Source organism: Mus pahari, chromosome 9, assembly GCF_900095145.1.
Source record: "Mus pahari chromosome 9, PAHARI_EIJ_v1.1, whole genome shotgun sequence".
Taxonomy (NCBI): domain Eukaryota; kingdom Metazoa; phylum Chordata; class Mammalia; order Rodentia; family Muridae; genus Mus; species Mus pahari.
Genome location: NC_034598.1, coordinates 49,348,160 through 49,363,194, shown reverse-complemented (window position 1 = coordinate 49,363,194; position 15,035 = coordinate 49,348,160). Strand labels below are relative to the sequence as shown.

Below are 15,035 nucleotides of genomic sequence, written 5' to 3'. Positions count from 1 at the left end.
GGCCAAGAGCTTCCCAGAGATCTAACCTGAAATACTCCGTTCGTTAATCATCGACTCCTGGTGAGAGTGTTTGGTGCCGCTTCCAGGAATTTGGCATTTGTCACTGGGCTGGGACAAGGAAGTAGGCTCAGATAAGAATATGAGAAACAGTGACCACGGGCTTTGTTTGCTACTTTGCTTAATTATTACCTTGTGTGATCTCCTTGTTTACTACTTCTCTTGATTACTTTGTCTTTGATCTAAGAACTGACCATATATATATATATATATATGTATTTGGATGAACCTAGAATGATATAAAAGCTGGGGAAAAAATAAAGTTGCCTCAGCCTCAGCACTGGTTGGAGTCATGTTATAGTTTTGTCTAATTTTTTTTTTTTTTTTTTTTTTTTTTTTGCAATCCTCACTTTCTCCCTTGAGACCCTGTTGACTGACTGAGTTGGCTTGGTCAGGGCCCCATCTGCACAGTCACATACCTGCACCCGCACACAGGTTTTAGAAGGCGCCTATATGTCTGTGCAAGGCAAGGTGACAAGCAAAACTCAAAAGAGGGGCTCTGGCAAAACCACAGATTCCTGCCCTCAGAGAGCTCGCGGGAGTCATAAGTTAACTGAACAAGCACACAAATTTTTTGTGAGGCTGTTGGGATACAGGGTTGGTTGGATCTGCTTTTCACTCACTCCCCAGGCGCCACGGCGAGAGGCTGGCGTGGGCTCGTGGCTCCGCCCGGCCGTCGGGGGGCGCTGCCTCCTCCCGGACGGCGGGGGGCGCTGCGGGCCGGGCGGCGGGGGGCGCTGCCTCCTCCGGGACGGCGGGGGGCGCTGCGGGCCGGGCGGCGGGGGCGGCCCGGGCCGGCGCGGCGAGCGGCTCGGCGGATGGAGAGTCTGGCCGCGGCCGGCGGCGCCGCCTCCTCGTCGGGCCGGGCACGGCGGGCCGGGGCCTTTGTGTGAGGCGGTAGCGGCGATGGTGCTCGGGCCCCGCGGAGCCGGGTAAGCGCGATCGGGTCCAGCCGGACTACCGCTCGGCCTTTCTGTCGCCCTTGCTGGGCGCGCCCCGCCGGTGTCCCCGGCCGGCCCTGTCCTCCCTCCCGGCGACCGGGCCGCGGCTCCCGGGCCTCCGCTCGACCGGCTCCCGCGGCGCCGGGCCTGGGTCGCACGGGGGCAGCCCGCGCTGTCTGTGGCGACCGAGGTGCGCCTTCCCGGCGGTGCTGCGTCCCAGCCCGGTGCTGTCCCTGCCCTGGTGGATCGCGGGGAGACCGCGGCGTCCGCAGACCTTTGGTTGGGGCGCACTCCTTGCAAGTTGCATATCCATGCCCGGAGCCTCCCACGGTGGATGGGTGACGGTCAGGGCCCGGGAGACGCGTGGTTGGTACCCAACAATACTCTGACGAGTGCTGGGCCCCCGGGAAAAGTTGGGAATTGTTAGTAGAACCTGGTGCGATGGAGAAAGGGGCTGTGCTGCTCAGGGCGAGTTGTGCGAAGCACACGCATATGACTAGTTGTTTCTCCGAGGTGTGCAAGACCGAGGTGGGGGGGAAAGTGATGTTAAAAACGCTTGCAGGAATCTTCCCCTTGCTTAAGGCATCCAGTTGTTACTGTACGGTTGATAAAGACAGATACAACGTACCTAAGGAACGTTACATACCACAGTTGTGTTCGCTTTGGCTTCTTCTTTGGTTATGAGTTTAGCTTCATCCATAGAATACAGTAACGTTGAGAAATTAGCATCCAGAAGGGGTCTGGGAGGGACCAGAGAATAGGCAAGTAGCCCATGAAGGGCGAGATGGGCTAATTCAAGAGTTTGAGATTTTGAGGTGGAGCTCTGTAATCTAGCATTTGGGAGATGGAGGCAGGAGGATCATAATGCGATCAAGACCATCCTTAGTAACAGAGCAATTTCAAAGTCAGCCTGGGCTACATAAGATCTCAAAAAGAAAAGAAAAAAGAGTTGAGAGGTTTGTTTATGGTAGACATGTAAAGGTGCAACTGTTACCTCCTCCTTAGCTGCTAATGGAGCATTGATAATAGTTCAAGAATATTCGTGGCATTTGGCGTGGTGAGGAAAGAGAATAGACTTAGTGATAGAAAAGAACTTTACTTAGGTAGAAGTTAGTAAAGAAACCTGAGCCTGTTGTTTGGGTAGTACAGGGGGTTGAACATCCACTCAGTTGGAAGGCTCCTAGCCAGACAGGTATAGCTCACTCCCCTCTTAAAAATGTACAGTCTGGCTTTATACCCCGGGCTATCCTAGGACTCTTGATATTCCTGTCCCAGACTTCCAAGTACTACAATTATAGGTATCTACTATTGTACCTGGCCTCTTTGTTTTGTTTTGTTTTTAAGGATTTATTTTTTTTTTGTTTTGTGTGGATGAGTATTTGCCTCTGTCAATGTACGTGTACTGTGTGTGTGTGTGTGTTGCCTGAAGAAATCCGAAGAAGGTATGGGATCCCCTGGAACTAGAGGTCTAGTCATGTGGGTGCTGGGGATGGAATCTGGGTCCTCTCTGCATGAATAGCAGGTCTTAGCTGCTGAGCTGTCTCTCCAGTCTCGGCTCCTTAGACTTTCAAGATCAAGTTAACTGATTTTTTTTTTTTTTTCCCCTCATCCCTTTCTGGTTTTGTCCCGATGATTCTGTGGCTGGGTCTGTGCAGGGTGAAGGTCATCCCCCCCACCCCTCCCCACCCCCGTTATCTTCAGCTTCAGTTTTCCTTGTCCACTCATTCCTCCTCAGCTAGGACACATTGAGAACGTGCATTTTTCTCCTGCACAGAGCCCTGTTTTAGGGTTGTTTCGCTATCTTGTCTTGCCCACAGATTGACCTTGCTGATCCAGAGGCATCTTCCCAGGAGCTGCTAAGATGGGCATGAGGATCAAACTGCAAAGCAGCAATCACCCCAACAACCTGCTGAAGGAACTCAACAAGTGCCGGCTGTCAGAGACCATGTGCGATGTCACCATCGTGGTGGGGAGCCGCTCCTTCCCCGCCCACAAAGCCGTGCTGGCGTGCGCAGCTGGCTACTTCCAGAACCTCTTCTTAAACACTGGGCTAGATGCTGCGCGGACCTACGTGGTGGACTTCATAACCCCTGCCAACTTTGAGAAGATCCTGAGTTTTGTATACACATCAGAGCTCTTCACAGACCTGATCAACGTTGGGGTCATCTATGAGGTCGCTGAACGCCTGGGCATGGAGGACCTGCTGCGAGCCTGCCATTCCACTTTCCCCGACCTAGAGGGCACTGCAATAGCCAAGTCCTTGACCAGCACCAGTGACAGCCAGTGTGTCACTCTGAGTTGTCCCTCAGTAGATCCCACCCACCCCCTTGGAGAGCTCCGGGGGAGTGGGGAACACTTCGGTCCCGATAGAAACTATGTGTTGCCTACTGATGCAGGAGGAAGCTACAAAGAGGAAGAGCGGAGTGTCTCGGGTGACACTAATCATGGCTTGCCCCTGCCGCAGCTGCCACTGCCACCAAAGTCGGAAGACCACGACACTCCTGTCCCCTTCACATCTGTTCCTAGTATGGCGACCCCACCACCAGTCCTAGGCACGGTCAGCACAGGCATCCAGACCAGCACAAGTTCTTGCCAGCCATACAGAGTTCAAAGCAATGGAGACTTCAGTAAAAGCCCCTTCTTTGCCTCTGATAACGCGGTAGACACTACGACCCAGACCAATGCCTGTTTGAGCAATAGCGACCACTCCAGAGATCCAAGCTTTGGGCAGATGGATGAGCTCCAGCTGGAGGACCTGGGGGATGAGGACCTGCAGTTTGAGGACCCGGCCGAAGACATTGGTACCGCGGAGGAGGTGATTGAGTTGAGCGATGACAGCGAGGACGACCTGGCTTTCGGTGACAGTGACAACAGGGAGAATAAGGCCATGCCCTGCCAGGTGTGCAAGAAAGTTCTAGAGCCCAACATTCAGCTGATACGGCAGCACGCGCGGGACCACGTAGACTTGCTTACGGGCAACTGCAAGGTCTGTGAGACCCATTTCCAGGACCGAAACTCCCGGGTGACCCATGTCCTGTCTCACATTGGCATTTTCCTGTTTTCCTGCGATATGTGTGAGACAAAGTTCTTCACCCAGTGGCAGCTGACCCTGCACCGGCGGGATGGGATATTTGAGAACAACGTCATTGTCCACCCCAATGAACCCCTGTCTGGGAAACTGGGTCTCTTTCCAGGGGCAGCCTCCCCGGAGTTGAAATGTGCTGTCTGTGGGAAAGCATTGGCCAAAGATTTCCATGTGGTCCGTTGCCACATCCTGGAGCATGTGAACTTGAAGGGCCAGGCCTGCAGCGTCTGTGATCAGCGCCACCTCAACCTCTGCAGCCTCATGTGGCACATGCTCTCCCATCTGGGCATTTCAGTCTTCTCCTGTTCCGTCTGTGCCAGCAGCTTTGTGGACTGGCACCTTCTAGAGAAGCACATGGTCGTTCACCAGGGCCTGGAGGACGTCCTCTTCCGCTGCCACTTATGCAGCCAGAGCTTCAGGTCGGAGGCAGCCTACCGTTACCACATCAGCCAACACAAGTGCAACAGCGGCCTGGACGCGCGGCCTGGTCTGGGGCTACCACACCTAGCCCTCCAGAAGCGGAAGCTGCCCTCTGAGGAGTTTCTGAACGAGGAGCTGGCTCTGCAGGGCCAGCCTGGGAATAGTAAGTACAGCTGCAAGGTCTGTGGCAAAAGGTTTGCCCACACAAGCGAGTTCAACTACCACCGGCGGATCCACACAGGCGAGAAACCTTACCAGTGCAAGGTTTGTCACAAATTCTTCCGAGGTCGCTCGACCATCAAGTGCCACCTCAAGACGCACTCAGGGGCGCTCATGTACCGCTGCACAGTCTGCGGCCACTACAGTTCCACCCTTAACCTCATGAGTAAACATGTCGGGGTGCACAAAGGCAGCCTTCCACCCGACTTCACCATCGAGCAGACCTTCATGTACATTATACATTCCAAAGAGGCTGAGAAGAACCCGGACAGCTGACTGGGTCCCAGCAGAGCCAGAGGGAGCTCCCAGGTGGCAGCCGGAATAGTGACTTTGTAAAGGCCGTTGGTCCTCCCCCAGCTGATGCTACAGCTTGCCTTGTCTGTGTTGTGTTGAGAGAAGAAATGGCACACAAGCTGATACTGTTCTTGAGAGGCAGCAGCGCCGTTGCATTTACCTCCGTACCTGTTGTTGCCCGAAAAGGGCTGTGTCTTGGATGATTTCGAGGCTGGCTTTAGGATCTAGTCAAGTGGCCGTGTTAACTAGGTCCCCTTTGCTGGTTTCTCTAGTTTTAGTTTACTGATAGGTTTTTATGCTGCTAAGAGTCCGACCAACAGCCTCGCTCGATGGGGTCTTCACTGTGGCTGCGACCGCCAGTCTCAGCTGTGAGAAGGTTTGGAGAATGTGGTCATTCAGAAGGGTCTAGCAGCAAGGCAGTTCATCTCGGGTTCCCACACCCTTCTCAGCAGGGGCAAAGTGTCAGGAGTGAGGGCACTCCTTGCTACACAGCTTGGATCGACTGATTGGACAGTGAAAGTCCCTTGGCAGCTAGATCCAAATCGGGGACAAAGCTTTCTGTTTAGATTGGAAAGCTTTGGGTATCCCGTGGTGCCACCGGATGGGGCAGCCTGGATGGATGGAAGAAGGGCTCCACCTTTCTCCTCATTTCCAAAGAAACATGGTTTTGTAGAGTGAGAACCCTGCATGTCAAACCTTCTGTCAAGAGCAGGGAGGACAGAGAGCCACCTCAATGTAGTCGTCTGCCATCTGGCTACCCCTTAACCTTGCATCTCCAGGGCACGGAGAGGTGTCTCAGACAGCAGCAGTCTTGCCTTAATTTACACCAAGTCTCCCATTCAGGACGGTTTGACTTACAGTGCAGATGAGAAGACCGTGTGAGTTTATGGTGGATCACGAGCCCTTCTGGATTAAAGGAACCCAAGTAACTGGTGGTCCATAGCAGGGTGTGCATTCTGACTGTCCCAGTTGGGTAACTTGTTTACTTGGTAACAGTGTGGGAGTTTGGCAGTTCACCTTTGACCTGCTGGAATTATCCTGATCTGTCATTGCATCACCCCCAGGGGGCGCTCTCGGATGGTAGCTGGCCTAGGCCTTCCACGCAGCTGTTTGGCTCCGTTCTTAGTCTATGAAGGGGTCTTACCCAGAGAGGGTTGGGGAGGACCCTTGATCTTGCATACTTATCAGATGGCACTCCAGTAGCTCATACTACCTCACCCTGCTCAGGTGAGCTCTAAGAGGCCCTAATTTTGGGCCCAGCCACCGACACTGCCCCCTGGTGGGACTCAGCAGCGCTCTGGGCTGTTTCATAAGCAAGTGGTTTTAATTAACTCACAAAGCCTTTCTAGACATTAATATTTATTTTATTATTATTTTTGTTTTGTTTTGTTTAGTATACATACTACCCAGCATCTCTTTTCCATAAGTGACTTTAGGAAAATTAGTTTCTCTCAAGCAAGGAGCCACATTCCAACCGAGGGTTACGCCTGTGGGGAGGAGGACGGGGTGTAAGTAGGAGAGTATGCCAGGCCTTTTAAGCAGCACAGTTTCTCCGAGTGTAGTCTCCAGCAAACAAAGCAGGCCAGTAACAGGAAGAAGGTTTTTGCACAGTTTTATCCTTCTGACACAAGGAGCCTCCTATCCATATATATATATATATATATATATATATATATATATAGAGAGAGAGAGAGAGAGAGAGAGAGAGAGAGAGAGAGGCAGACCAAAGCACTACACAGTTGAGCCAGCCAGCGGCTTCTTTCCCCTGCCATGAGTCAGTGTGCAGGGCCTTCCTGAGGGACCGAATGGTGTAGCTCAAGCAGTTGAGGACACTCCTCACCAGCTAAACGTGGCATTTTCAGGGAAGTCAGTCGTTGCTGTAGCTTTGAGTGTCTGACTGGGAGTCTGCACTGTGGATATGTAGCACACTACAGTTCCAGGTCTGCTAAGCTTTCTAACCTTGCCCTCCCTAGCCTGCTGCCGAGGAGTGGCATTGACTGGTTGACTTAAGACAGGTCGCTGAGAGCGGAGAAACCCTTTTCCTTAGCTCATGGCATCTTGGATGCTGGGTGGTTTGTGTACTTAACCTGAAACTGTGAAGTTTTCCCTTTTTGCCATAAACCAAAAGGCAGATCTTTGAGGTTTTGCCCTTGAAACATTAAAACACAAACTGTATCTTCCGATCCCTTCAGGTTAATTGATCAGGGAGGTCCAGTTGGTCCCAGTCAGACTTGTAGCAATTGGGACCAGTAGCTCACGAGGCTCGTTGCCCAAACCATATCTCTTCGGGTAGCCCCATGTTTCCTCTGTGTGAAGTTATACTCGCTTTCCCTGCAGCTAGCTCATCTTGCGGGCACTCCAGGACACCTGGTGGAAGGTGTTAACTTTATTTTGCATTTTTAACTTTACACCCATTTGAGTTCATCCCCCCCCCCACCCTTGGATTCCCATTTGGCTCTATCCCCTGCTGTATTGCTGTATAGTTCTCTTTGACCCTTGAATGCTCCATCTTTGCCTGTCCCCCTCCTCCCCCCCCCACCGCTCCTTTGTTTTTTTTGGTCTGTTCTCAGAACCAGCTGTACAATGTTCAGAACCTTTGTTCAGCAATTCTTAGGAGTTGGCTATTTGCAGAACATTAAACCAGACTTGGGGACATCCCTAGCTTGTTTCCTAAGGGGAAACTGTAAAGTTGATGTGACACACAGGCATTAACAGCCTGTGCTGCTTGTGGGCAGAGGATAAGATGTGCCCGCATGTGCCGGTGCCCCCTGACAGCTCCATGACGTCACGGACGTCAGATAGCCCTACTCAATGAACCCCAGTATTTGGTTCTAAATTTTAAGATTCTGTGGAGTCCCCACAGTTCATGCTAGTCGAGAAGTAAAGGGGTATTGGTGGGGTCAGGTGACCCTAAGAACAAGACATTGGTTGTGACCTATCCCCAGCCCCTTGTCTGCAGGGCAAACCTGTCAACCCCAGAACTTTTCACCCAGGCAGGGCTTCGCTACTGATTATCTTCCTTTTCTGCCTCCCTGCTGTTCTCTCTCCACCAGACCCTAGACTACTCAACTTTGAAAGTGAATTTAAATCCCTTTACAGATGGACATTTTGTTGGCATGGGAGTGAGCCCTATGGAGTGGTCTCTGTCTGTCTGGGAGTGTGTTCACGTCCCAGTCCCATCGGGTGAGTCAGAAATCAGGTGCACTGCACCCATCTCGGTGTGACGTCACGATCAATGTCTAAAGGAAGATGGCACCTGTGGCAGGGATCCTGACATTTTCCTTCTGCGGGTCCCCACCTACCCCACCCGGAGTAGCTCAAGTCTCTTCTGAAGCAGAGAAACGTTGCTGTCTAACTCCTTCCATTAAATTAAGAAGTACTGACCTCTTAATATTTAAGTGTTTACTATCTGCTGTAAAGTTTTGTATATTTTGTAAACCTTTTTCCCCCAACCAGTAGACGTCTAAAATCGTACATCTGATTCTTTTATATTCCATTGTTCAACACAAAGTGTGGTTTTTATTTAGAATAAAAAAAAGAAACAGACAGAGGAAAAAAAAAAAAGAAGAAGTTTGAAGTGAGTTCCTTTCCCATGTCCTTACGTTCGCTCGGACCCTCAGTTCAGACATCTGGCTCTGGCTTGCTCCAGCTTGCTTCAGGAGCTTGCACCAGCCCAGCAGATGCCTGGACTCTTTCAGGCAACACACAGTGTTTTCCTAGGGCTGGAATTCCCTAGGATGGGCTTTGTTGACTGTTTTTTAGTGAGAAATTAGGTCAAAGACTCAGTGTTTCAGGGAAGAACCTCTGAGGCAATGTCAGCCGGTAGAGAACAGTGGACCTCTGCAGCCGTCTCAGCCCAGAGCTAGGCAGCAAGGCTTCTTTTTTTTTTTTTGGTTTTTCGAGACAGGGTTTCTCTGTATAGCCCTGGCTGTCCTGGAACTCACTTTGTAGACCAGGCTGGCCTCGAACTCAGAAATTCGCCTGCCTCTGCCTCCTGCGTGCTGGGATTAAAGGCGTGCGCCACCACGCCCGGCTGGAAGCAAGGCTTCTTGTTGACCACTTCATGGTGAAGTGGTGCATCTGAGTGGGAGGCAGATGGAGAGGGGGAAGAAGCCACAACCAGGAGGCAGAGGCTTGGCATTGTTTTGTTAGGTAGAAACTAGTGTTCTCACTTAGAGAACACGGGCCTATGGTCCATTAGGTCGCAGAGGCCCAAAGCCCGGCCAATCATCTGTTGACATTGGTAAATGCCTGCTGAGCAGAAGGGGCTTGTAGTCAGCATATCTGTCTATCTCTTCCATGGGGGCACAGGCCCTCAGGAGGTTCATTTGGCGATGCACGGTCCCGGGGACGAGGCTTCTGTGATTACCAATGTGTAAGATGTATACCAGAGCTCACATCAGACATATAGGCATCAAGGCTTAGCTTGCACTGTAAGTGGGGACGAGTGAAGAAGGTCATTTTAGTGCAATTTCTGCATTATTTGGTTAAACTTTTTCTGTACCTTAAACAGCAAGTCAGACTTCTGGGTCAGCAAGCCTTCAGCTGTGCCACTGAGTGGCAGTCCAGGACTCAAGACCCTCTTAGCTTAACCATTGAGCAGTCAGTACTGATTTCCCTCTTCATGTCTGATAGACCCAGGGTGCACTCACCATGGAGCGTGTGAGGGATTTCACCCACCATGGAGCGTGTGAGGGATTTGTCTGGTAAGCAGAGGGTGAGGCTTCTGAAAGCAAAGGTGGTTTCTGGTTAAGTAGTTGTTAAGCCTTCCATGTGGTTAGGGAGGTGGCTCAGATATTAAAGTGTCTGCCACATGCATGAGCACCCAGGGTGGTGATATTTATTTGTAACTTTAGTGATTGAGGGCATGGGCAATAGGTTGGTCACTGGAACTTGTTGGCCAGCCAGCTGGTGAACTCGAGGTTCAGTGAGACCCTACCTCACAATAGAAGATGGAAGCCATTGAGGAAGGCATTTGCCATTGGTCTTTAGGTTTGGTCTGCACAGTCACACACACACACACTCACACACACACACACACACACACACACACACACTCACACACACACACTCACACACACACACACCCATTCCAGGTGTACTGCTGGTAGGAGAACCAGGGAGACAGAGATCAGAGGAAAGTACAGGGACATCCATTTACCAGAGCAGACTGTGGGTCTGCAAGTCCATCGCCCTCCAGATGGTTTCCAGAGGCCAGGGACGCAGAAGGCAGACACTACAGCCTGAAGCTTTTGTGCATATGTGAGTCTGGTAAATGAACCTTTGCCAGGGGATCCACCTGCTAACAAGAGGACATCTTTTCTCCCTATAGTTTTAGTAGACAAACTGCTGGGCGGGGGAGCTATGGAAAGGCTTGACTAGAGAGAACTCACTACAGTGTTCTGGAAATCAGCCTTTGACCTCCCCTCTCCCTGCATGAGAGGTAGAATACCTGCAGTAGCCCCCAGAGTGTTCTCAGAATGGATGTCCCCTGATATTTGCCCTGATCTGGAGAGAGAAGGTGGGGGTGGGATCACTGGTGGCTGTGTCTCTCTAGGAGAGAGGGCTGTGAGGAGGCCCCTGCTTTGAGGGGAGGAGGAGCAGGATGGATGGGGCAGGGAGTGGGGGTTGGGGGAGAGGATGCCACAGGGAAATGGAGCCACATTTCCTGGATGCCTGGGTGGAGGGGCCATCCTGCTGAGCCAGCTGCGGGTGCCTGCCCACCACCCAGCTTGCTGGCTGTAATCCCCACCCCCTTGACTTATCAAACTCCTGAGTTAGGGATGAGGCACAGCTAGGGAATGTCCTGCCGAAGCCTCCTGGGTCCTTGGCCTCTGGCCTCTTGTCCCCACAACTTGTATTGTGAGCTGGAATATCAACAAGCAGACAAACACAAAGGGAAAGTTTTGCAGGTTCCTGTGGGGCTCTTTTTTTTTTTTTTCCTTCCGGCCAGGGTGATTTATGAAACAAGGGCAGCCAGTTCCCTCTGCAGAGCATCCCTTAGCCTCCCTGCCTTCCTCAACCGAGCTGGAAGTACACACTTCTCAGAGATTCCCAGCACGGGTGTCTCTACAATTTATTTATTTCACCTCCCCGCCCCCCACGCCCCACCCATGTGGTTCCCTTAGACATCAGTACCCAAACAAATAGTATACTACCAAGGAAAGGCCCATTCTCTGTCCTTCCCTCTCCCCACAGCAACATTTTGATATACTTAAAATTGGCCTTGAACAAGCCAGTCCTTCCCACCCCCTCCCACAGACCTCTTGTATCCCCTTCTGAACTTTGTTATTGGTGGAGGAAGCTAGAGTCTACCTTAGCTCGCTACGGAATTGCAGAGTGTAGGTGAGGTGTTTGGAGGCGGAGAAGATGCCTGAACGTTTCGGATGGGGTGGGTGTGGAGATCCGCTGCAGCGTGCAGGCTGCCCTCTTTGGTAATGATGATGGAGTGCTGGGTGGAAGAAGAGGAGGAGGCTCGACCACCTGCTGCCCTGGCCTGCTCCTTGGGAAGGTAACGGACCACAAGGCTCAGCAGTCGGCCCCGGAAGCTTGGGCTGAGAAAGTTGTAGAGGATGGGGTTGGCGACACAGTGCAGCATGGAGAAGCAGTCGATGATTTCGTAGAAGAAGTAAAGAAGGTTAACCAGGTGGCAGTGGAGGAAGATGTGGGTCCCGTGCAGAGTGAGCAGCAGCATAGTCACTTGGTAGGGCAGCCAGCAGATGACAAAGACAACTATGTAAGCCCACATCAACAGGCAGTGGCGCCTGCTCTCCGTCTGCCCTTGCCTCCGGAGCCGGCAGGCTGACAGGATATTGAACACTGCGATGAGAGGAAAAGGCAGTAGGAAGCCCAGGATGGTAGCAGACAGGGCCACTGCCAGGGCCCAGGCGCTGTACGTTTCAAAAGGTGCTAGGAAGAGGCACATGGGCTCGGAACCATCCAACAGCTGGATGTGCACCACCTCGGGCAGTGGGATAATGGCGGAGAGGACCCAGACGCCTGCGCACACCGCCCTCCGTATTCGGTGCTGGTGGCGCTGCCAGGAGGGAGAGGTGTTGGTAAGGGTGACGTAGCGGTCAATGCTGAGGCACGTCAGGAAGAAGATGCTGCTGTACATGTTGACAAGGTAGAAATAATGAATGAAGCGACAGGAGAAGCTGCCCCAGAGCCAGGTGTACTCCAGCATGACCTCCAGCATCCAAACAGGCAGAGACAGGATGATGCCCAGGTCTGCGATGGCCATGTTGAGGATGTACAGGTTCAGCATCCCCACCCGGCCTGAACGGCGGCAGTTGACACATATCACCAGGACGTTCTCCACTAACCCTACCACGAAGATGGCCAGGTAGAAGACGAAGAGGACCACTTGTTTGGTGTTCTCATCGAATTCTATGTGGCAATCGGAAAAGGTCTGGTTGAAGAGGTGGAGCAGCTCGGTCCAGTTGTGGATGTCTCTAAAATCATTGTCGGGTGCCAAGGTGGAGACGGGCTTGGGGCTGGGTATGACTGACATGAGGGCCAACTAACTCTGTTGGAAAGAAGAGAGGGTTGGAAAAGAAGAGAGAGAATCCCTGAGAAGGCAGCCTCTGTCTGCCCCCTCGCCCCCCCCCCCCAACTAAAAGCCTCAGGGCCTAGGGGAACTCTTGGGCTGAGGGGAGGTGAGAAAAACGTGTTTCGGACTCAGATTATGACTGTGTAAGTTTGACCCAAGAGCAGACATTTTGTAGGAAAATCGGTGTTATTTGTACCCAACAAGGTTTCTTCCCAGCATGGGCAAGTCCTGCTTACCAGCATGCCCAGTAATCTCTAACTCTGATTCCCTCTTGAGATTTTACTAATTTAGTGCAATCTCCATTAGGGGTTCCTGCTCTGCCTTGCTATTTGGTCATAGGTTTGGGATACACAGACACACAGACACCCACCCACCCTTCACACCTCTGAGCTGCCCCTGGGAAAATCTTTGGATCCCATGGGAAAGCCATTTGCCTCCAGTCCCTGACCGTCCTCTTCCCAGGGAGAGTACAGCACTCACCTGGATTTCTCTTGGGAGCCCCTGTCCCGGAGAGCCTGTGGAGGGGGCTGTTAGCTGCCAGGAGGCTGCAGGGGCAGCTATGTGGAGCAGGCACTGCTGCTGGCTACAGGCAGCTCTGCTTGCTACAGGAAGTAGCTGTCACTGGCTGAGGCTCTGTGGGAGAGGGCTGAGGTTTTTCCTGTATCCTCCCAATCCAGTCAAAGGGGACGGACATCCGAGAGACTGACAGTGTGTGTATGTATCAGGGGTGGGAGTGGGGAGATGGTCAAACTGCAAGTGTTGAAACCCAGACTCAGTGGCTATATGGATTAGCCTCCTTAAGTCTCAGTTCCTCTCACCTCTGCAAAATGGGGCAACCAAAATAAATAAATAAATAAATAAAAATAAAACAACAACAACAAAATAAAACAAGATCTCATGGCAAATTTCTTTCTTTCTTTCTTTCTTTCTTTCTTTCTTTCTTTCTTTCTTTCTTTCTTTCTTTCTTTCTTTCCTTTTTTCTCGAGACAGGGTTTCTCTGTGTATCCCTGGCTGTCCTGGAACTCACTTTGTAGACCAGCCTGGCCTTGAACTCAGAAATCCACCTGTCTCTGCCTCCCGAGTGCTGGGATTAAAGGCGTGCACCACCACGCCCGGCTCTTTTTTCTTTAACTTTTTAAAAAAAGTTTATTTTATGTGTGTGAGTTTATTTTGCCCACATGTACATACAAGTACCACATTTGTGTCTGGTCACCGAGGAAGTCAGAGGAGGTCTGATCTCTTGCAACTTGAGTTGTGGATGGTTGTGAGCCATCACGTGGGAGCTAGGAACCAAACCCAGGTCCTCCACAAGAGCAACAAGTGCTCTTAACTGTCTCTCCAGCCTCCAGGGCCATCGTCTTATATGAATACAGAAATGCATGCTTTCATCTTTCCCGATGGCTTAGAGTCTCACTCCTGTGTGTGTCTGGAGTGACAAGGACAAAACCACACTGCAGTCACTCAGGGGTTCAATGTGTCCCCTTTCATGGTTACAACCCCCGGACTCCCTAGAACTTCCATTTTGGAATCAAAGGTCTGCTGGTGCCGGGAGCTTCTCGACACTTGGGGCTCAGAGTTAGGCTGTTTTACACCAGGCACACAGCACACAGCTGACTGTCTAGACCTGGGTCTGCATTTGGTAGGATGTAGAGACAAGGGTGTGCTGACTGCAAGGGACTAAAGATATGTTTACAGAACTGAAATCCTCATAACAATATTAGCCATTTTAAAGATTTTCTATTTGTGTGTGTGTGTGTCTGTGTGTGTGTGTGTATGAATGTGTATATGTGTGTTGTGTATGTCTTGTGTGTGCTGGTGCCTAAGAGTCCAGAAGAGGGTGTTAGATCCTTGGAGCCAGAGTTACAGGCAATTGTGAGTCACTCTATATGGGTATTGGGAACCAAATTCAGGTCCTCTGGAAGAGTAGCAAGTATTCCTAGCTGCTTAGCCATCTCTCCAGCCCCCAAATTAACCACTTTAAACTGTACAGTTCAATGGCATTTCAGCACATGTTGTGCAGGCTAGCTGACACAAACTAGCCTCAACTGAGAAAATGCCTCCATAAGATCTGGTTCTAAGTCATTTTCTTAATTAGCGATCAGTGGGGAAGGACTCAGCCCATGGTGGGTGGTGCCATCCCCAAGCTGGTGGTCCTGGCTTCTCTAAGAAAGCAGGCTGAGCAAGTCATGATGAACAAGCCAGTAAGCAGCATCCCTCCATGGCCTCTACTCTGCCCCAGCTCCTGCCTCCAGGTTCCAGCCCTGTTTGAGTTCCTGTCCTGACTTCCTTCAGTGATGAACTAAGATATAGAAGCATAAGCCAAATAAACCTTTTCCTCCCTAAGTTGCATTTGGTCATGATGTTTCAGCAAAAGAAAGTCAAGACATTTTTTTGGGTCTTCTTCTTTCCCTCATTCATTCTCTCTCTCTCTCTCTCTCTCTCTCTCTCTCTCTCTCTCTCTCTCTCT

The 15,035-nt window shown here is 51.4% G+C and overlaps 2 protein-coding genes across 3 annotated transcripts; one reads left to right on the top strand and one right to left on the bottom strand.

The window, feature by feature from the left end:
* Nucleotides 1–873: 873 nt before the first annotated feature.
* Nucleotides 874–8,567, top strand: Zbtb39 (zinc finger and BTB domain containing 39). Of its 2 annotated transcripts, none has more exons than XM_021205490.1 (2): nucleotides 874–989; nucleotides 2,816–8,567. In XM_021205490.1, the coding sequence occupies exon 2, from the start codon at nucleotides 2,860–2,862 to the stop codon at nucleotides 4,996–4,998; it is 2,139 nt and encodes a 712-aa protein (XP_021061149.1). In that variant the 5' UTR covers nucleotides 874–989; nucleotides 2,816–2,859; the 3' UTR covers nucleotides 4,999–8,567. The 2 variants fall into 2 exon arrangements, with proteins under 2 accessions (XP_021061149.1, XP_029398285.1); XM_029542425.1 differs by lacking the exon at nucleotides 874–989 and adding an exon at nucleotides 1,324–1,364.
* Nucleotides 8,568–11,145: 2,578 nt separating this feature from the next.
* Gpr182 (G protein-coupled receptor 182) lies at nucleotides 11,146–13,152 on the bottom strand. The gene is given in 3 exon segments (XM_021205722.2): nucleotides 11,146–11,433; nucleotides 11,435–12,544; nucleotides 13,049–13,152. Coding segments are annotated over 2 exon segments (1,188 nt in total). The 5' UTR covers nucleotides 12,530–12,544; nucleotides 13,049–13,152; the 3' UTR covers nucleotides 11,146–11,340.
* Nucleotides 13,153–15,035: the final 1,883 nt, after the last annotated feature.

Excerpts from the sequence above, each read along its gene's own strand:
- Zbtb39 (XM_021205490.1), top strand. The coding sequence starts at position 2,860 with ATGGGCATGAGGATCAAACTGCAAAGCAGCAATCACCCCAACAACCTG.